The 21,546-nt window shown below is 53.3% G+C and overlaps 2 protein-coding genes and 1 non-coding gene across 9 annotated transcripts in view; 1 reads left to right on the forward strand and 2 right to left on the reverse strand.

The window, feature by feature from the left end:
* On the reverse strand, positions 1 to 12,129 carry MRPL21 (mitochondrial ribosomal protein L21). Of its 7 annotated transcripts, none has more exons than XM_019929089.3 (7): positions 11,876 to 12,022; positions 8,539 to 8,596; positions 6,226 to 6,311; positions 5,021 to 5,184; positions 3,244 to 3,296; positions 2,768 to 2,871; positions 1 to 116 (listed from the first exon to the last, which is right to left on the reverse strand). In XM_019929089.3, the coding sequence occupies exons 1-7, from the start codon at positions 11,973 to 11,975 to the stop codon at positions 52 to 54; spliced, it is 630 nt and encodes a 209-aa protein (XP_019784648.1). In that variant the 5' UTR covers positions 11,976 to 12,022; the 3' UTR covers positions 1 to 51. The 7 variants fall into 7 exon arrangements, 6 of the variants coding, with proteins under 6 accessions (XP_019784648.1, XP_073665404.1, XP_073665401.1 ...); XM_073809302.1 differs by lacking the exons at positions 1 to 116; positions 11,876 to 12,022 and adding exons at positions 321 to 2,286; positions 9,494 to 11,869 and having other exon boundaries at positions 3,144 to 3,296; positions 5,013 to 5,184; XM_073809303.1 differs by lacking the exon at positions 8,539 to 8,596 and having other exon boundaries at positions 11,876 to 12,129.
* IGHMBP2 (immunoglobulin mu DNA binding protein 2) overlaps positions 12,082 to 21,546 on the forward strand; it is a 25,649-nt gene continuing 16,184 nt past the window's right edge. Inside the window, exons 1-6 of the mRNA XM_033861339.2 lie at positions 12,082 to 12,213; positions 13,931 to 14,100; positions 17,164 to 17,347; positions 17,554 to 17,651; positions 19,378 to 19,541; positions 21,022 to 21,222. Coding sequence (XP_033717230.1) covers positions 12,128 to 12,213; positions 13,931 to 14,100; positions 17,164 to 17,347; positions 17,554 to 17,651; positions 19,378 to 19,541; positions 21,022 to 21,222 — 903 coding nt within the window. The 5' untranslated portion in view covers positions 12,082 to 12,127. The remainder of the gene's footprint in view (positions 12,214 to 13,930; positions 14,101 to 17,163; positions 17,348 to 17,553; positions 17,652 to 19,377; positions 19,542 to 21,021; positions 21,223 to 21,546) is intronic.
* On the reverse strand, positions 14,760 to 14,832 carry TRNAG-UCC (transfer RNA glycine (anticodon UCC)). The gene has a single exon. It is a non-coding gene; the product is annotated as a tRNA-Gly (tRNA).

Raw genomic sequence — 21,546 nt, forward strand, 5'->3', positions numbered from 1 at the left:
TCCTCGGAAAGTGGGTTTATTTTTATATTTCTAGAAACATTAGCTGGATGATCAGCACAGACGTGGAGCAATCCTGATGGTGTTTATCCGGAGGACGGTCTGAGGGCTCACGATAACTGCAAGACAGAGCAGGGCCCGGCATGAACACAGATCCGGACGCCGTCAACCAGCTACCGCGAGACCCAGCCGCCGCCCGCTCTTTCCTCGAGGGTCTGCCTTGCACCAGCACCGCCCCGCAGCCGGGCAGAACTGGCCACCCAGTGATGTCCCACAGGCCGTGGTTTTTGGTCATCACTGACCGCCTGCCTCACCACTCGCTCCGTGAGCCCCGTCAGACCCCACAGGGGCTGCAACACCCCGGGGCCTGGAGGCCAGGGGCGCCCTTGCTGCGGGCCCCCAGCCTGGCCTCCCCCACGTGCCCAGAGACCCCTGCCCTGCATGGGTGGGGGCACCCCTTCCGGCTATGCTGAGGCTACTGGAGGTGGCGGAGGGTACAGGAGAGGCTCCCTACTGACCCAGCTCTAGTGAAGCTGAAGCTACCGTCTGGTACGTTTCACCGTTTGTAACCGAGGACTGTGAGAGACATACATCGTCCCTCGTTGTCTGCAGGGGATGGGTTCCAGGACCCCCGAGGACACCGGCATCCAAGGATGCTCAAGCCCCCTAATAAGACGGTCTAGTGTCTGCATGTGACCCACACACACCCTCCCGTACACTCTAAACCATCTCTAGGTCACACGTGAGGCCTAAAGCACTGTCAACGCCATATGAACAGGTGTAAATACAACGTATAATATACATCCTATGTAAGGACTTGGTGAAGCAAATTCAAGTTTTGCTTTTTGGAACTCTCTGGAATTTTTTTTCTTGCAAATTTTTTTGTTTTTGGCCCTGCGGCACACGGGCTCTTAGTTGTGGCATGTGGGATCTTAGTTCCCTGGCCAGGGATCAAACCTGCACCCCCTGCATTGGAAGCACGGAGTCAACCACTGGACCGCCAGGGAAGTCCCTCCTGCAAATGTTCCATCTGTGGCTGGTTGACTCTGCGAGTATGGCAGACGGGGATATAGGGGGCCAACTGTGCACCTCCTGAGACAAGATGCTGCAGCCTGTGGGTCCCGCCCCAAGGGGCTGTGACCTCCAGTGGAGGCCCCTGCAGGGACAGTTCTGTTCCCGCTTGTGGGTTTACTGGGAAATGGCAGGGGGCTCTGGATGGGAACAAAAGGTCGTGTGGGGTCAGGGAGACAAGGGAGACACAGCCCAGGCCGTGGAAAGCGGGCAGCAACGGCTAGGTGAGGGCGGAGGGGGATCCCTCCGTGAACCCTCGTCCCGGCCCTGCTCCGTGAGGCTGGGCAGGAGAGCGGGGTCTCCTGCCCCCACTCAGGGCACAGGCTCCCCTCCTGTCCCTGTGATGAGCCGCCAACTCCCGCAAGTCACCACAAGGCCGCTGGATGCGGTGGCCTCTCCACTCCCGCTCAGCAGGCCCTGCCTGCGCCCCTGGGGGAGGCCCCTGCTGTGAAGTCCCCCCCTCAGGTGCCAGCCCTTCCCGCCACTGCTTCCTCCCTTCCCGGCTGAGGTTCTGTCCACCCCACGCGCTGCACCTGCCAGAACCCGCGGCAAGTCCACACAGGGGCGCTGCTTCTTCACCTCTCCGACCTCTGACCTCACCCCTTCCTGCCTCCATCCCCTCCCCCCTCCCAGCAGACCCTCCTTGGTGACGCCCATTGTTACTGGCCCTTTAAATCAGGCGCACCACATGCGCCTGGACGCCCCTTCGGCCGGGGGACAGGACGGAAGGGCCTCCTGTCCCTGGTCTCTCAGCCCCTGTGCTCGAGCCCACCCTGCCCGCTCCATCCCACCAGCATCCGGACGCCCTGGCCCTCCAGGGGCCACCCCGCCTGCCGCCTCCCCAGGGAAACCTCTCCTGACCTTCTCTCCCAGGACTGCCTTCCTTCGGGCTCCAGACGGGCCTCCCTCCTCCCCCAAAGCCTCTTTCACTCCTTCAAACAAACCAGCCCCACCTCCGCCTCCCGGCCCAGTCGACCTCACACCCTTCCAGCCACCACCTCTTCTCTTTAACCACCTTCTGAGGATGCTGTCCCCACCTGCCTTTGCGTCACAGAACAAACATGAACGAACGCCCGAAGCATTACGGTAAGATGAAGTCTGACGAGCCGCCCACAGGAATTGGAACACAGGACACACGATCCCTCTGCATTTGTGACTCCTTCCTTCCCCGCCCCTCCAGAGGCAGCCACACCCGTGATTCTGCGCAAACCGTTCTTCCTTTAAAAATGTGCCGTTGTTATGTGTGTGCGTAATGCGTGCGGGCGCGAGCGTGTGCCCAGCAGCACGAGGCTGAGCTCTGCCCACCCCCGGGCTTCATGACTCGGCCTCACCCTCACATAGTCTAAGATCGTCCCTGCCGTGTGGAGGTGGGCCATCCACTGCACTGGACAACATCCCACTGAGGGAATCTCCGTTGCTCGTCCATTCCCCGTGGTGGACACGTGGCCTGCTTCTGGGTTGTCCGCAGGAACCCAGCTGCCAGGGCCGTGCCCTCCACAAGCCCCGGAGTGGTTAACGACTGCTACCTGCCCCTCCCCGGCAGAGCCAGGACGTGGGCAGAGCTCTCACTGGTCTCTGGGCTGCTGCACCCACAAAAGCGCCTGGCAGAGGGCAGGGCCCTGTCCAACCTGGCCCAGCACAGGACGCGGGGCAACACCCAGAGGACGGGAACACAGCAGCCACGCTTTCTCCAACTTACTTCTTTTCCTTTTGTAGTTTTTCCTTTTCTTGAATCTCATATTGATTTTTGGCCATGATTCTGTCTTTTCAATGACTGTGGCTTCTACTTGAACAAGATCCTTTCTGGAAGAGAGGAAAACGAACAGTAATGTACCTTCCTGATTATTTTTCAGTTTTACTAGTGCTTTACGTGAGAACATCTAAATAAAGTTTAACTTCCTTTTCTGCCGGTTATCAACGTCATACGCCCTCCCTGCAGGCACCGTGAAAACTACCAAAAAGCACAGCAAAGAACAGTGTCGTCCCACAGCAAATCTTAAAAGGGCCAAACTGCAGTGAATGAGTAACAGGTCAACGATTTGTCCTGGATGCTCTGTACGTGGGACACTACACACCCACAGTGAGAAGCGTAAGCGTGTTGAGCTTGGTGGCTGCAGCAGGTGTGACGGGAGCCCCTCTGCCCAGCCTCCCCGCCGGCATCTGAGAGCACGTTACCCGAGGAGGGGTCTGCCGAGCAGCGTGAAGTCGTCGGCCCCAACCAGCAGGACCTGGAATCAAATAGGCGTGTTACCAGCAAATAACACAAAGCCCCTAGAACAGGCAGTCGCCCGAGCACACTGGAAAGGAAGCAAGGTGTCGGTTCCCCGAAACCAAAACGCGGGCTTCCTCTGCTATCTAACTAGCCACTCCCTCAACCTGGGACAGAGGTGGGGGCGCCAGCTGGCGGCCTGGCTGTGTGTGCAGGGGCGCCCGGCTGCCTGCGGACACGCCCGCGCTGTCAGACCCGGACACGTGGAACTCGGTCATCTGGGCGAGCACGTAACCTCCTATGGCAACAGTGGCTTTTAAAATACAACAACTTTTTATTGAAGTATAATACGTACGGGGAAAAAATGCACAAACCAAACTGTGGTGTCTTTTATACAGTTCACAGTCCTGCTGATACTGCAAAGATTGAGGTTCAAGGTATTCTTTTAATGACTGCAAACCCTGCACGGCCAGGCAGCCTCTCTCACTGGAGGGAAACTGTGACGCTAAGCGTGGCCTCAGATGAAGACAGTTCTGCGACCCAAGTGCAGTGGGGTTCTCATCAGACATTGGGAGACTGTCTGAAATTCTCCTGATGAGAAAAAAACTCGATTGCATTAAGCTTAAATGTCTAAAGACAAAGCCTATTTTATAATAACATCAACGCGCTATGTGTTAGGTGATGACAAATAACGAAATCTTGCTTGACTCACTCTCAGCCCGACACGTTCTCTGTTGCTGGGCTTCCGACGTTACGAAAAACCACCTGCATTAGGTGGAGCTTCCTATGTTTTTGTTAATGTGAAATGTTTCAAAATAATGTCTTTTTAGAGATCCTCACAAAAACACTCCAGAAGTCTCTTATTTTAGATGTAAAAGGTAAATGTACTCTTGTTCGTGAGCTCATGACAGAACCACGGGGGTCACCAAGGAGAAGGGGCTGTGCTGGCTGGTGGCGTCCACACAGCGCCCTGGCTCAGCCTGAGCCGTGCTCCTGCTCGGATCACAGGCTGTGGGAAGACCGTCTGAGAGAGGAGAGTTTAATGCTCCCCTGGGTGTAAATATGCAAAGAATCTACAATCACAAAGGAAGGAGGAGTTTTAAATTATAAAGAAAACCATATGTCATATTACATCACACCAACAGTTAACCACGTCCTAAAAAATGATCCGGTACAGAAATCTCATATTTTATCTACAGTTTTATGAACAGAAGCAGAATAGGCAAAAACCAAATAGGCCCCCGAACACAAGCGGAGGGCAGAGGCACTTGGCTAAACACGCAGGACACACCTCGCGGCAGTTCAGGAGGGTCGGAAGACGACCAGCGCCCTGCGAGGCGCCTCTAAACCGTGCTCGCCGTTCAGCACAGCGGCAGCTGTCACGCCTAACGTCAGGGCAGTGCTCAAGCCGAAACAGGGCAGTGCTCGAGCCGAAACGGAACATTTTCTCTTCATAAATCCGGGCCTGAGAACTCTTTACATCCCTAACTGGGATTTTCACTGTACCTGTGATCAGATATTTTCCTCTAAGAATACACTAAGGAGACGTGAGACAAACCCTTCTCTGTCTGACGTGAGACAGACACACGCGTCCCCTTAGAGAAACGTGCTGATCGGCTCCCTGTAAGGAGGGGCCCTACCGAGTCGGGCCGCCCTCGGGGAGCAGCTCTGCCCACACCCCCCTGACCCCACCGTGCCCACTGGCCAGCCTGCCACGTCCCCAGAGCTGACTCACAGTCTCACCTTCTCCAGCCGGATCCTCTCTCCACACGCAACGTCTAACTTGTTTTCAATTAAGATCAGGTCTTCAGAGGTCACCTTCCACTGGTGGCTGGCAAAGTGCACCACTGCGAAGAGCCTGCCGTAGCGGCCCCGGGCGATCAGCTCGTTCACCTTCTCCACGACCTCTGTGGGGAGAAGGGCGGTCAGGGTCACAGCTACACCCTCACCCGGGTGCCCGCTGCCCCGCCGCAGGCCAGGGTGAGCCGCTGCTCCCAGGAGCTGGCACTGGGGTGCGCGGGGCACACGGGGCTCTTATAGACGATCGTGCCCCGACGGCACAGAAGCCCCCATCCCCCTGCCATCCTCCCGCCTGAGCGCTCGGCGCGCCTGGCTGGGTTTCTCTGACCCTGCGGTGGAGAAACCCTCACCTGGTTTCATTCCCAGTCGTTATTAACGAGCCAGCGGCCTGGCAAAGTGAGAGGAGAGGCCTTCTTGCAAACAAGGAAAACCTAGAATTATACCCTCATGGCGCTGGATGCTACCTGCTCGCGTCCGCCCACACCCAGTACCCCTCCCACGGTCACCCCCTCGTCTTAGGCCCGGCCCTTCTCTCCTGCCCCGACCCTCCTGGCCTCGCCTGGGGCTGGGCACAGGGCACAGCGTCTGCCCTGGAAACCGAGTCATGCCCTCGGCTGCACCTGGCCAAGAGGGCGGAACCTCGCCTGCAGCGAGGGGCACAGCATCCGAAATAGTATTTAACAACTGCAAGATTCCACGCGTTACTATGGACTTCCAGCTTTTGGAAACTGAGGATCTCGCACTGATCCCGGTGCTGGGCGTGGTGGCCACACTGCCCTCCTGGCGACACGCATCCTGCGTGACACCCTGATGGCCTCTTGAACACCTGGGCTGGGGCCGGCTTCCACCGATGACCAGGCACATCGTTCTTCTTCCCTGAACTCCCGTTTCTACCAACAGCGGGGAGACAGAGCTGGGCCCTGGCCCTCGCGCCACCCGCACTACCTGCCTGCGACTCGGCTGGTGCCTTGCTGCCCTAGGAGGACTGGCTCAACGAATGAGGGTTTTGAGCTCTGGTGTCGAGCGAACCTGAGCTTTCGCGCTGCGCCGTGTCTCGGGCACCTGGAAACGTGAAGTCCTTGTTCTGTGGCCAGGAGGCCCCCTGTGGTGGAAGCAGGGGCGCCACCCCCAGCTTCTGCCTCTCTTACCTGCGTGGTGTCTGGCCTCCTCGACGGGGTCTGGCACAACAACTTCTGGCCAAGGTGGTGAACTCAGTGACGTTTTAGGAACGTATCTGTAAAAATATTTTACAGACGTGGGTCACACACACGTGAAAAGACGGTTCAAGATGTGTGAGAAATGACTGCGCTCAGCACACTAGGAAGGGCAAGGATCCGGCACGTCTCTGATGCTTGTGTGGCTGGCGGGACAGCTGCCCCCGCAGTTGTAGGAGGGCAAAACCTGCTCGCCCCAAAATGTCTCTTAGGCGTGCAGATTACTTCAAGCCGAAAACAATCAAGGCCCAAAAGACGCAGGAAGAAACTTTGGCAGGAGGCAGGCAGGCCTGGGTCTGCGCGCAGCTTCCTGAAAGACTCGAGATGGAGGGCCTGTCCTGGGACACAGCATCACCAGAGATGGCTGCGAGGAACACAGGGGCCCAGAGATCTGAGGCCGCTCCTGTCCCACTGTCTCTGCAGGCCCAGCCAACATTTATTCACCAAACATCTGCTTTTCCACCTCCACGTGAATTGCCTTCGTCCCCTTTGAAGTCTCAAACCCCCACCCTCAACATCGTCTTTTGTCTTTAGCTGAAGGTGCTACTTAAGGTGAGGGCTTCTGCCATTTGTGCGAGTGGCTCATTTCTCCTGGGTCTCTCCTGTGTGTACAGGTTATTAAACTTTGGTTTGATTTTTCTCCTGTTAACCTGTCTCATGTCAATTTAACTCTTAGACCAGCCAGAAGATCCCAGAAAACTGGGGACCCTGCCGCTTCCAGCTCACTGTTCGCTCACTGTGAAGTGAGCGAACGCCTTCCCTGCCGGAGTCCACTGGCCCCCAAATGAAGCTGTGCACTCCCGTCACGCATCGTGTCTGAGCAGCCCTGGGCGGCCCGGCAGCAGCCAGTCGAGGACCGAGGGACAAACCTCGGAACGGGACTGGGGGCAGCAGTGGCCACTCACGGCGGTCACAGGAGAAGTCAGCCGAGTTCATGAAAGCACCCTTTAGGGTTTCTGCCTCCACCCTCACCCAGGGTGCCCACTGCTCCTTTAGGGAAACACCAGGCCCTGCGTCCCCCCTGCTGAGAATCTCCGCTGCAGGAGCGCAGGTGGCTGCACTGAGAGCTTACTACGTGCCAGGCGCTCTTCTCTTTTTTTTTTTCTAATTTTTGTACTGAAGTATAGTTGATTTACAATGTTAATTTCTGCCGTACAGCATAGTGATACAGTTATACACATACATTCTTTTTTATATGCTTTTCTGCCATGGTTTATCTCAGGAGACTGAATATAGTTCCCTATGCTCTCCAGGAGGACCCTGTCGTTTATCCATTCTATGGATAATACTTTGTATCTGTTAATCGCAAATTCCCAATCCATCCCCTCCCCATGGCAACCACAAGTCCTTCTAAGCTCTTTTTTGTTAAAAAGTTTATTTTATTTTTGGCTGCATTGGGCCTTCGTTGCTGCGCGCCGGCTTTCTCTAGTTGCGGCGAGCGGGGGCTGCTCTTCGTTGCGGTGCGCAGGCTTCTCATCGCGGTGGCTTCTCTTGTTGCGGAGCACGGGCTCTAGGCACGCGGGCTTCAGTAGTTGTGGCTCGCGGGCTCTAGAGCGCAGGCTCAGCAGTTGTGGTGCACGGGCTTAGTTGCTCCGCGGCATGTGGGATCTTCCCGGACCAGGGCTTGAACCCGTGTCCCCTGCATTGGCAGGCGGATTCTTAACCACTGTGCCAGCAGGGAAGCTCCCTTCTAAGCTCTTTAAATGCAGAAATTCACTCGACTCTCATGAAAACCCACTGAGACGGAGACTAATACTGCTTCCATTTTGCCGAAGAGGAACGAAGCTCAGAGTGCGTGGCCCTGCTCAGGGACCCGGGCTGACAGGGCGGGGCAGGGACGGGACCCTGTGTGTTCCTACCTGAGTACGATCTTGTCAAATTTACCTTCTGTAGTTTATATTAATTTTATGTGTTTTCTTTAACACTGAACATGCTCTTTCAAATTATGTAAGGTCCTCCTGGAGATTCTGACACAACCATCCCGTGATTCGACCTTCCCAGTTGGAAATAAATCCCCAATTAGGAGTTAAAAGCTTTTGCCTGGAAAGACACAGCTGTGCAAGGCCCAGAACACCTTTGCCTTTGGGTGCTTGAGGTTCTGTCTGTATTTCTATACGTCAAGGGTCTGAGAAAAATACTGTCAAAAAGTTAAAAGAAAACTAAATATTCTTGAAAACCCAAATGCTTAAAGTTCTGACTTTAGAAAGGAAAGGAAGAGAGTCACCAAAACCCACATTTTGATATTACCCTTGTGGAAATGAAGCGCTCTGCGAACTGAACCTTCGAGAAGCAGACCACAGGGAAGCTGAGGGAATAAAGAAACACGCGTAGTTACTAACATGAAACGCAAACCGCCCTTTACGATGCTCAGTGTGCAAGTGCCGCTCCTGTGACTGGCACGCGACTTAAACCACCACATCGCGACATGTCTACAGAAAAACCTAGGCCGACAAAACTAAAAGAACATCACTTATAGTCACTGGCTATTACCATAAGCGTCAGGATGTGCTTGTCACGCCATTGAAAAGGGCCTAAAACCAAATCACCTACCTGCTAACCCACTCCTTGACCACAGGTGCCCACTAAGTTCAGGCCCTGTTCGGTACCCCAGTGTGGGAGCGGCCTCCAGGACGCCCCGACGAGCCCACCTCCTCGTGTTCTCACCCCTGTGTTGTCCCCCGACAGGGCGCTGGTTTCTGTGACCAACAGCATGTGGCAGAAGTGACAGGACAGCACTTCCGAGAGTAAGTTATACAAGGGCAGCTGCTGTCCTGGGTGTCCTCTCTCATCTCTGCTGCAGGGCTGCTGTGCGGTGAGCAGTCCCTGGAGGGGCCTCCTGCCAGCAGCCCAGGGAGGGAGCTGGAAAGCAGATTCTGCAGCCCCAGCTGACAGCCTGACTTGAATCTAATGAGAGACTGGGAGCCAGAAGCACCTGCTAAGCTGCTGCTGGATCCTGACCGTCAGCGATGGATAATACACGTTAGGTATCTTAAGCTGCTGGATTTGGGGGTAACCTGGGACATAGCAGTAGATAACTAATGCACCGACAAAGGTACCCACAGCCTACTGAGAAGGACTCAGAAATAAAATGCCTGGTAAGTGCAAAAAGCAGAGGACAGGTTTCTCAATAACTACTGTTGGTTTTATTTTTTCAATTGGGCTCTAATTTATAAACCATAAAATTCACTCTTTCAAAGCTCACTCATTAGCGGTTGTTCCCAATTCTTGGTCTCCTGGGCTGGTTTCTCTTCCCCTCTGCCATCTTGGTGCGCTTGTGGTTTAGACATTGGATCTTACCTCTTCTTTACCTATAGCCGTTCTTCTGGTGATTGTATGAATTTAAATGTCACCTATACACTGGTGACTCCCAAGTTTACACCTGCAGCCTGTCGGACACGACAAACACCTGTCTCTTTGTCATCGTCACCTGCATGTCTAACAGGCGTCTCAGAACCTAACAAAGGCTCCTGATCTGCCCCTCATGCCTGCTTCTCCCACACCCCTCCCCATCTCACGTAATGGCGACTCCATCTTTCTAGTTGCTCAGGCCCCAAATCTCAGTCATTTATGACTCTTCTCTCTCACACCCCTCAGCCAACCTATCAGCAAGTCCCCTTGCCTCTCTTTGAGAGATCCAGGCTCTGACCACTTCAATCACCCAAGCCTGCATTATTACTAACACCCTGCTCTCGCCCTAGCCTCCCTTCTCTGCACAGCAGCTAGAGGGATCCTGTTAAAACTGAGGTCAGATCGTGTCACTACTTTGCGAAACTCTACAAGAGCACCCCATTTCACTCAGAGAAAAAGCCGAAGTTCTTACAGCGGCCACAGGGCAGTGGGCATTGCGGTTCCATCTGTCTCTCTGAGCCCATGCCTCACGAGCTTCCCCTCGCTCACTGCACACCTGCCATTCTGGCCTCCTGGCTATTCCGGGAAGATGCCAAGTGCAAGGGCCTATGCCTGACCGCTCTTGCCCTGAACGCTCCCCGACCCCACGTGGCCCCCAGGCTAATTCCCTATTTCCTTTGGGTCTCCACTCCAATACCGTCTCAGTAGAGAGGCCTTCCCCACCCATCCTATTTAAAATTGAACCCTTTCTTCCCAACTCATGCTTTATTTTTCTCCATGAGTCGTAACAGCTTCGAACATACTATATAATTTGCTGTTTCTTAAAAATCTGCTTGTCTCTCTGCACAACCCTTCCCCCTGCGTCAGAATGCTAGCTCCATAAAAGCAGGGATTATTGTTTTATGTTTATAACTGATGTATTCGCTATCCTGGACCAGTGTTTGACTTGTAACAGGTGCTCGATAAATGGTGAATATACGAATAAATGAATGACATCTACTCTGCTAAGCCATCAAACGAGGCCCCTGTGGAACACTCCACGATTGGGAACTTGTGATTGGCCTCTCGAGAGCCATCCCACCGCTGAAAGCTCACAAAGTTTCTGCAACTGATCTGCTTCCCTTGCCTGTGGTCTTAGCTTAGCAGTGACCCCACTGGGAACAAATGGTGCCCCAGGATCATCCTTTAGATCCCTAAGGATCGTGCCAGTGTCCACCCTGTTTCCTTCACTCACTCTTCAAGGTCCTGCCTGTTCACCATTTTGGTCACCCTCTCTTTACTCAGTTCACTTCATCTGTGCTTCTCTCTGAAAACATTGGGTCTGGAATTGAACACAGCATTCTAGAGGTGGTTTTATAATGGTAGAATGCAGTAAGTCCCACTGCTTTTGTAAAAACTTCCCTGCCTGCTTAAACCCAAGTTTTATTATGGAAAATGACAAGCATACAAAAGTAAAGAGAATAGTGAGTCCTCCTGTATCTCTCCCCAGACTCAACAGTTATCAACTCTTGGCCAAGCTTGATTCATTCACAGTGCCTCTGGCCCAACTCTGTGATTAAAGCAACTGTCAGTGTATTTCTATGAAAGATAAAGATTCTTAACAAAAACACAACCACAACATCATTATCACACCTAAAAAAGGGAACAATTATTATCAATTCAGACCCAATTCTAAAACATACATAAACATTCCCTCACACAGATACACACTCCAACCGTTTCAGACAGAAGTTTATAGTGTTTCTGAGAAACATAATCTTTTTGAGCCTCATGACAACCCAGTGCCTAAAATACAGCTGTCGCTTTTGCTGGATTGGTTACCATTAGGCAAGGACATCCATCACCATTTTCCAGATGAGGATGGTGAGGCTCAGAGCGTGGCTCGCAGCCTGCGGGTGATGGTTAACGCACAGGCCTTGGAGCCGGACCGAGCTGTCTGATTCAGTCCTCTCCCACTTCCCTGCTGTGTGACCGTAAGCAAGCTACCTAACCACTCTGAGCCTCAGTTTGTTCCCCCGGTTAAATACAGCCTATATGGAAGTTGGGGAGCTTTCATCAGTATTTAAGCTACTAACTAAAGGAACCAGGATCTGAACCTAGGTTTCCCCAACTCCAAAGTCCGCGTTGTAATCACCGCATCAAAAAAAGCGATTAACATCGGTCGGACACAGACACACATGTGGCGGGACGGCAGGGCGCCCCACTTCCTCTCTTCACCCCGCGGCCAAGGTCTCACCCTCTCCGGGCCCCGACGCTCTCAGGACACTGCGGCTGCATGCAGACACCAGCCGTCTGAAAGTGACCGGCAGAGCCGAGGCCGCCACAGCCGCCGCCATCTTCCCGCAGCCTAGACCGACACCGGAAGCGGAAGAGGCGCGAACCTGGTGCGTCGACGCACCGGGCCCGGCCGGGAGCACCGCCCCTCGCGGCAGCCGGAACTCGGCGGCTCGGGACCTCGGCTGCTCCGGGCCCAGGCCGGACTGCGGCCATGGCGTCGGCGACCGTGGAGAGCTTCGTGAACAAGCAGTTGGACCTGCTGGCGCTCGAGAGGGACGCGGAGGTCGAGGAGCGCAGGTACGGCCGCCGGCCCGGGCCTCGGGTTCGGTCCGGCGGTTCCCCTAGGCCCCCGTACTCTCCCAGCTCAGACCTCGGGCGGACCTCCCTCCTGGGGGCTCGGCCTGACCAGCCTGGGGGTCGGGATTTGCCCTCCTGACTCCTCGAGTCCGGGTCGCGGCTGTGAAGGGGCTCGGCCTCCCACACAGATGGAAGCCTCTTCAACCCCCGGGACAGCCCGTTCCGTTTGGGGGACCCTTAGGAAGGGTCTGTTCTCCCCCTGAAGTTCCCCTCTGAACTTTGCCTCGTAGGTCCTGCCTCTCTCCCCATTTCCATCCCCAAAGTGTTCTCAGCCCTCTTCCGTCATCGTCCCCTCTGTCAGTGTCTGCGCCTGTTCCGTGCCAGGCCCCGAGTGAGATAGTCACTGATGGTCCCCTGGCGGCTGGGTTTGAGCGGAAGGGGCAGGTGGGAGCGGAAACAGTTCCCTCCCAGCGTGATAGATGCTGACCCGTGTGTGCAGGCAAAGTGCTGTGGGAGCAGGAGGGTGGACAGCTGAGCCTGGGGAGCCTTAGGTTGAGGCTGGCTTCGTGGAGGAGGTGGTGCCTGAGCACAGCTTGCAGAAAAATAGGGATTCAGGTGGAGGCGGGGGAGGATATTCCTGGAAGAGATGTGGGGAGGAAGGGCAGCCCTGCAGGCGAGGGTGGAGCCCTGAGAAAGCCAGACTTGTTTCCGTAGGGCTGAAACTTTGAGAGATGACACTGAGGCCTGTGAAAGCACCCCACATACATCAGCCCCTTTAAACCTTACGTCACCTCTGCGAAGTTGGTTACTGTAATTCTCGTTTTATGTCTAAGGAGGCTGAGACAGAGGTTAAGTCATGTGCCCCAGGTAACACAGGTCGAGCCAGGATTTGAGTTCAGGCAGGCTGATCCCAGAGTTTGCACTCAACCGTTGTGCTACCCAAGTGGAGAGGATTTGTTTTAGAGGTTTTTGATCGTGATGGTTAAGAGCATTTGCAGTCCTGTCGACGTCAGTGGGATCCCAGCTCCATGATTTATGGCTGGATGACTTTGCAGCCTTAGTTACCTCATCTGTAAAATGAGATCATTCTCACAGCAGACCAGTGAGGTGGGAACACAATGATCTCTAAGTCAAGTGCTCAGCACGGTTCAGAGTACAGAGTAAGCACCCATGGGAAGATAGGCGGGGGCCAGATTGGGAAGGGCCTTGTGGAGAAGATTGTATGATATTCCTGTGCAGAGGATGGGCCTCGGTGCAGTTAAGCAGGTCAGAGAGGTAAATAGATTTTCATCTTAGGGGGGATCTGTTGGATGTTGCTGCTGGGATTGGCTGGGGAGAACCCAGAGATAAGGAAGTTAGGAAGCTCGGTTTAGTCCGGAGACGGCCAGTGATGTGGGCTTGAACCAAAGCTATGGCGGCGAGGATGAGGCAGGGGTGGATTCTGGGTACAAATGGGAGGGGCCTGGTGGGACTCAGCGACACACAGGACTCAGGACAGAAGGTGAAGATGAGCGAAGGTTCTGTCTTGGGAAACTGGGAGGAGGGCACAGATCGCGCTGGGGCTATAGGGGGGGCAGGTTTGAGGGGGGGCAGTTTTGGAGTTTCCCTGGTCACCCTTCGTGCCTGTGCAGAGATCTCCATCTGTTCTTCCTGCACGGTTGGAAGTGAAAACTGGTAAAATACAAATACTGAAGTCTCAACATTGGGTGTCTCCCAGGTCCTGGCAGGAAAGTGTCTCTCCGAAAGAACTCCAGAGCCGAGGCGTCTGCTTGCTGAAGCTGCAGGTATCCAGCCAGCGGACCGGGCTGTACGGACGGTTGCTGGTCACCTTTGAGCCCAGGAGATGCATGTCTGCAGCTGTGCTTCCCAGTAACAGCTTTATTTCCGGTCTGTGCATTTTTGACATAGGTGGACTTTGAGTATTGCTGTCTTCAGATGTGGCTTGTAAAGACCAGGTCACATACGACCAGTTGGGGAATAAAGCATTGTAATGGAAAGCTCTCACTTAGAAATTCAGCAGTTACGAGGCTTTTTGGTAGTTTAGAGCAGCACTGCCCAGACTGGCAGCCACTAGCCACGCGGGCTTATTGAACGCTCGCAATAGGGCTAGTGATCGCTGCTGGTGTAAAATGCGCATGAGATTTTGAAGATTTAGTGCAAAAAATTTAGAATATCAACAGTAATGTCTTTGAAAACTGATTATATCTTGAAATGATAATATTTTTCATTGGGTTAAGTATTGGGTTAAGTAAAATGTGATTAAATTTACCTGTTTCTTTCGGTTTTTTAGTATGCCTACTAGAAAATGTAAAATTACACATGACTCTCACATGTCTCTTGAGTAGCCCTGGTCCAGATGGTTCAACGTGTGTAGTTGTGTATTCCCAGACCTTCCTTGTGCCAAGGATACTTTGGCTAAACTTGTGGCAGCTCTGCTGGAAAGGAGGGGCAGTTAGAAGAAGCTTCTTAAGCTCACACCTGGGATGCTTGTTTTATTTATTTTTATTTTTTCCTTTGGCCACGCCGCACGGCATGCGGGATCTTAGTTCCCTGACCAGGGATCGAACCTGTGCCCCCTGCAGTGGAAGCACAGAGTCCTAACCACTGGACCACCAGGGAAATCCCTGGGACGCTTGTTTTTGATCAGACCTGGAAACTGGGAGAGAGCAACACTGCCGAACACTGCACTTCCACTAGAAAAGTCTCTCTGCCTTGTTTTGGTGGTGACAGTTTGTTGGTTTCATATTTCGATTTTCTAGACTCTTGCCCCACAGTTTTTGGAATACGGGCTGGGTTTGGAGACAGATAGGAGGAGGGGAAGCTGCTGGTTTGGAGTCAGGTCTTACACTTTGCTGTTAAGTGGCCGAGAGTCAGTCACGTGTCCTCTGAAGAACAGAACCAAGGGGATTATAGTTGAGCTCTCGGCCTCGCCATCAGGATGAGCGGGTGGGACTGAATGTGCAGGGCGTTTGTAAACTCTGAAAACCAAAGGAATAGTGTGTGTTCAGTTAGTAAGTGTTGCGGAGTGAATGACCTGAGAGGTTGATGAATAGCTGATAAACAGGAAGTCAGCTGTTTATGTGAAAAAGTGTGGAGCTGAAAATCTGATGTGTTGCTTCGGCTTCTGATCAAACGTAGGTGGGGTTGTTAGTTTTTCGTCTCCTGAAGAGCAGTTTTAAGGCTCTGTAGCTGAGAGGTGTGAATTCTGCAATGTGGGACCCTACTCAGGACAGCCGGTGGGGAAGTCACAGTCGGGACGGAGTCGCCTGCACTCAGCCTCACGGAGGTCCCCGTGCACAGAACCAGACCTCGGGCCCAGGGGCACTGCTGCCACCTGCTCTTTGTCTTTAAAAGTTGGGGCGGGAGACAGAAAAGATTCAAGGTGCAGATGAAACTCATTGCCTAGAAGGAAAGCAGCTGGGACTAAGAATACACCTCAAAAAAAAAAAAAAAAAGAATACGCCTCATGCTTGGTTGACGTGTGGCACGTACTCTGACTCGGAATAAATGGGGTGTGAGTATGTGGGAGGCCCTGGCTGCATCTCAGCGTGGATTCTTGTTTGGTCAGAACTGTCTGTGTTCAAGTGACAGAAACCCTGAGCCAGATGGGCTGGAACAGGAGGGGGACGCGTGGGTTGTGATAGCTGGAAGGTGGCTGCACGGCTCAGAGGAGGTCACCTGGGCTTAGTTCCGCTCCGTGTTTTGGCTCCGCCCTCTCCTGGGTTGGCTTCCTTCTCAGGCCCCAAGTGGTAGCAGCTTCAGCCCTCACGTCCTCTCCAGTTTCTGGTCCAGCTGGGAAGGGTGAGGGCATCCTTCCAGCTGTCCACCCAAAAGTCTCACCACATCTCAGGGGCTCTGACTTGGTCCCTTGTCCATCCCCGACCCAGTCACTGGCCAGGGGGCTTGGGAAGCCCTGATTGGCTCGGGTGTGGGTCGTGTGCTCCGTCCCGGCATCGGGGGAAGCCTCTCAGACTCGCCTGGTGATGGGTGAATCACCAAACAGCTGTCGCAGGAGTGGGGAGGCCCAGCTGAGTGGGCAACAAACCACCCTCTCCCTCCTTCATCAGTGTTCCCTTTCCACCTGGAATGTTCTCCCCCAGGTGAGCTCGTGGCCCCCACTGTTTCCAGGGCCCACCCTGCTTACGGGTCACCCCTCAGAGAGGCCCTTCCCACACACTCTGCAATGGCACCCTCGTCCCTCTCCACCCTCTGCCGCACTTCATCTTTTTTTTTTTCTTTAATACATTTATTTTATTTGTTTTTGGCTGCATTGGGTCTTTGTTGCTGCACGCGGGCTTTCTCTAGTTGCGGTGAGCGGGAGTTACTCTTCGTTGTGGTGCGCGTGCTTCTCATTGCAGTGGCTTCTCTTGCTGCGGAGCGCTGGCTATAAGGCGCGCGGGCTTCAGCAGTTGTGACGCATGGGCTTCAGTAGTTGTGGCTCACGGACTCTAGAGTGCAGGCTCAGTAGTTGTGGCACACGGGCTCAGCTGCTCCGTGGCACGTGGGATCTTCCCGGACCGGGGCTCAAACCCGTGTCCCCTGCATTGACAGGTGGATTCTTAACCACTGTGCCACCAGGGAAGCCCCTGCACTTCATCTTAACTAAAGCCCTTGGCTCTGACCCCTGGTAGGTTTTCGTATTTGCTCCTCTCCTCCCTAACGTGAGCTCAGGGACCGTGTTTTATTCCTAATATAGACCAGCACCCAGAACAGTGCTGGGCACAGAGGAAGACTTTAAATATTTTATTGACTGTCATGTTTGTTTTAAACAGTTCATTGAGCTCCAGTAAATTTTCACATATGATGTCAGTTAAAAGTATTTTTTTTTACTGATTTCATTTCTAATGAAAGTAACAGATACAATGTTTGAAATATGCTGGAATTCGTTATATGAAGTAATTCACGTTTAACGTTGTTCAGCGTTTATGTAACTGGTCTTTGCTTCTGTAGGTGACATAGTGGGTCTGTATGAGGAAGACAGTCAGTTGGCCACTGGGATCCTGACCCGGATCACCCAGCAGTGGGTCACCGTGGCCTTTGATGAGTCCCATGATTTACAGTTGAGTTTGGACCAAGAGCATTCCTACAGGCTGTTAAAACTTGCCAACGACGTCACTTATAAGCGACTGAAAAAGTAAGTGTGTGTGACTGGAAGTCACATGTGATGTTTTCCTTAAACACCTCCCTCCTGCTGGGCAGAAGAGGGCAGGCACATCCGTCTGGGGTCGGTTGCGTGCCCCTCATGGGAGGTGGCGGGCAGCAGCGTCGCGTGGAGCCTCGGGCACTGGGTTAATTGCTGGTTTTCATTAAGCTCCTAATTTTCATTTTCTCCTTTGGCAGAACTCTGATTACCCTAAAGAAGTATCATTCTGGCCCCGCGTCCTCGCTCACAGAGGTCCTCTTCGGCGGATCAGACCCCAGCCCTGCCAGTGAGATACGTAAGAGCTTGTGGTTTTCCTTTTCTGGTTGAAACCACCATGGACAGGATCTCGAACAGTGAGACCCTGGGCCATTTTAGCAAGAGTTTGAGAATGTACAGAGAGAAGAAATCTGCCTTAGTGTCTTTTTATAAGCTTCTTTGTGTGACTTGCTAGAACTAAGTCTCCTTCCTGTATACGGCGTCAAAGAAGTAGTTCATTCCATTTTTTTTATGATGTTCTTTCTAATATATCTAAATATCGAATATTTTTGTTTTGAAATGCGAGGGTATTTCTTCTAGCCCAGTGCCCTGTGAGAACAGAGGATGACTGATCATGCTTCATGCTCGATAGCATTTTTTTATAGTTTGAAAAGTCTCAGTTCTAAGTGCATTTGATTATTTTCTCAGTATCCTGTAAATTGAAGACAGTTTATTTCTAATTGTAAGAGTGCCATGTATTAGTCATAGAACGTTTGGAAATAAAGAAGAGTATAAACAAGGGAAAGAAATCACTCGAAAACCTGCCACTTAGAGTGAGCCTCACTGGTGCGTGTGTGCATTCTTCTAGTTGTTTTTCCACGTCCACATGGAACAGTCTGACTTACATACAGACACACGCATGTGTCCATGTACACCCCCCCCCCGACTGTTCTCACGGTGCTCTGGGCAATTTCTCATCTCCTTCAGTGTCCTGGAGAAGCTCATTTTGAGAGGAGTTTATCACCTCATCAAGCAGCTGCCCGTCACTGAACCACCCCGTAGGTGTTGGACTTGGCTGGTTTTTACAGTATAGCTTCAGTCATTCTCACACAAGGGCTGCCCCACACCCTTTTCCTGTCACGCCGGTGCTCGTACCCTGGCGGTGTGTTGGCTCTTAGCTCAGGGCTGCTTTGTACCTTCTCAGATTCCAAAAGCACTCACATTTCAATAAGATTTTATTTCTGCCAACTGTTTACCGAGAGGCTACTATGAGCTGGGAAGGGAACTAGCATTGTTTTTGCTGTGTTTCAAGGAACAGGATGTGCCCTGGTTGTAGCCAGCGTCCAGGGGAGAAGGGAACACGCAGGAGCTCTGGGTCGGATGCTCCGTTGCTCTCTCCGAGTCTCTTTCCGTCTTAACCTCCGGGTCGGTGCCCTATGCCCGTGGGGGTCAGCACGCTCGTCTCTGCTGCGGGCACCACGGGGCGGAGGCTGCGGGTGTGAGACTGGATGCAGCGGCACCTGCTCTCAGAGCACGGAGCTTACGAAGCAGGTCATTAGAATCGGCCATGGAAGATTCAGAACAGAAACATGGTCCTGGATCTGCTCATAATTGTTGTTTGTTTTCATCGTTTTACGGGCGCTTAAAAAGGGCCACTATGGTAGAAATGAATCTGTTCCCAGAAACATTTACTTTACAAGAAGCTGTTATTCTGGAGCATGAGTTGGCAGACTTTTTCAATAAAGGGACAGATGGTAAACATTGTAGGCTGTGCCGGCCGGTGCGACGGCGGGCTGCTGGGGACAGTGTCCCGGGACACCTGCCTCACCGAGCAGGCGGCCGGCTGGGCTTGGCCTGCGGGCCACAGTCTGCAGATTCCTGGTCCAGGAAAACAAAGCAGGTTGATTTTGCGTTGACTGGCTGACCCCTGGGGAGGGCCGGCTTTCTCCCCGTTACAGCCCGTATTTCTGTCGGCACATGCGGGGTCAGGGGCGGGGAGTGCCGGGTGACGGGGAGCTGGGTCCTCACTGTCGCTTGTTCCGCAGCGCCCCTGACTTTCTACAACGCTACTCTGGACGCCTCCCAGCAGGAAGCGGTCTGGTTTGCGCTGTCCCAGAAGGAACTCGCCATCATCCACGGGCCTCCTGGCACCGGGAAGACCACCACTGTGGTTGAAATCATTCTCCAAGCTGTGAAACAGGGCTCAAAGGTGGGCAGTGGGCACCGTGTCCCCGCCGGCACCCCTCACTCTGGTCTGCTGCGCTCGCAGGTGCCCAGCAGGGCCCCAGCCTGGGCTCTGGGGGACTCGGTTGGCAATGTTCCTGAGTGTTTACTGACTGAGCACTGGGCTGGGCCCTTTTCAGTCTCTGACAGTGCTTGGGACTGTTGGTCTGGGGTGGTGAGGTCTGGGTTACTGTCGGCCAGGCCACAGTCCAGGAGCCGCGTCTGCTCAGCACCCAGGCTCTGTGCTCAGACCCCTGCTGGGCATGCCGGGCGTGCAGGTGACCAGGGACTGTCTGTGCCGTTCAGGAGGAGACCGTGCAGCCAGTTCCCGGAGACAGAAGTGTTTTGGTTGATCAGGGGGTCTGGTGAGTTGTGCAGAGTGCAGGTTACTGGTTTCCGAGATGTGGAATGTGATATCGTGTATTGTTGTTCACGTAGATTTTTAATGGTTGAGAAAGGATCTTTCATCCTCATCTGTATCAACACAAGTCATCGTGGATTCTGAGCACATGGAAAGCTCTTTAGAAAACCTTTCTGGGTCGTAAACGTTGGATAAGGATAAGAATTAGAGCAATATGGTCCACATTTGCAGGTTGACATTTCCTGGGTGCTTCCTACGAACGAGGCACGTTTCTCAGTCTTTCCAGAGTTCGCCCCTTTAATCCTCACAGAAGCCCCGGGTGCGGGGACTCCATGGTCTCGGGCCCCGTCCCTCCACAGTGGGTGGCAGAGCCAGGACTCAGACTCGGGCGACACTCTCCCCAGAGCCCCTGCTCCTGCAGGGAGATCCATGTTGGTTACAAGGCCACGTCCAATGGTCTCCTGCAAATGACTGTCTTGGCAAGATGTTTACCAAGAAAAGCTGGTGAAAGATGACTTACTGGCAGGGAGCAGATTTGATGGTTTAATTGGGTGCCTCTGTTTCAGGAAACTGAAACAGGAGATACCTGTGTTCACGCTTTGGTGCAGACCGCCTTTGGCCACCTAGATGGGGTGGGGACTCTGCTCTCTGCCTCCCCTTCCTGCTGCACCCCCTCCTAAGAGCCAGACTGCAGTTCTGGAAGCAAGATTGAGCCTGTTCACGAAGGCTTTTCCTCATTCCGCTTTGTCAGACGATAAAGTGACTTGATGGGTGATGAGACGGGTGTCCCAGCCCTGATTATCTCAGGGCACTTGGAGGCCTTTCCTTCCAGTTGCCGGGCATCCTTTCTGGTCCTTTGGAGCCTAACAGGTTCTTAAGACCCGAGGTCTAGTATCCAGATGTTGTGTCAGTTTCCAGTAACTCATGTCCTGCAGACTGTCTGCATCCGTCCTTACAGCCGGATGTTTACACTGTAACGTTACTGGTTGCGCACGTTCCACCCTCCTCTCTTTAACTTTTGGACTTTCCATTTGCTTAATAGAAACTTAAGTGATTTCGTTAAAAAAGAAATCACCAAGCCCGAGTTTGCGCTGTGCTTCCCCAGGTTCTGTGCTGCGCCCCCTCTAACATCGCCGTGGACAACCTGGTCGAGCAGCTGGCCCAGTGGAAGCAGAGGCTCCTGCGCCTCGGGCACCCCGCACGGCTCCTGGAGTCTGTCCAGCAACATTCCCTGGACGCGGTCTTGGCGCGGGGTGACGGCACCCGGATTGTGGCTGACATCAGGAAGGACATCGACCAGGCCTTCGTGAGTAGCTCTCAGCCGGTGTCTGCTCTGCGTGTGGTTTTGTGATCTGCAGTCTTTGCCGGGAGTACACTGTATCCTCTTGCTTTTCTCTGGCCTTTGCCGATTCATGTACTTATGTTGAACGTTGGGACTGCCCCTGTGCTCAGCACTGAACAGGGACTCACCTGTCTTCAAGATAGTTTCATGAAGAGGCGAGCAATTGTCTTGCAGAAAATATTCCTCTTAAGGATTCCCTATGTCTGGCATGTTGGCTGGATAATATCGACCAGCAAAAAAAAAAGCAGCCTGAAAATAAAAATTCAGAAAATATGCATCCTCCCTAAA

This window comes from Tursiops truncatus, chromosome 8, assembly GCF_011762595.2.
Source record: "Tursiops truncatus isolate mTurTru1 chromosome 8, mTurTru1.mat.Y, whole genome shotgun sequence".
Lineage (NCBI taxonomy): Eukaryota > Metazoa > Chordata > Mammalia > Artiodactyla > Delphinidae > Tursiops > Tursiops truncatus.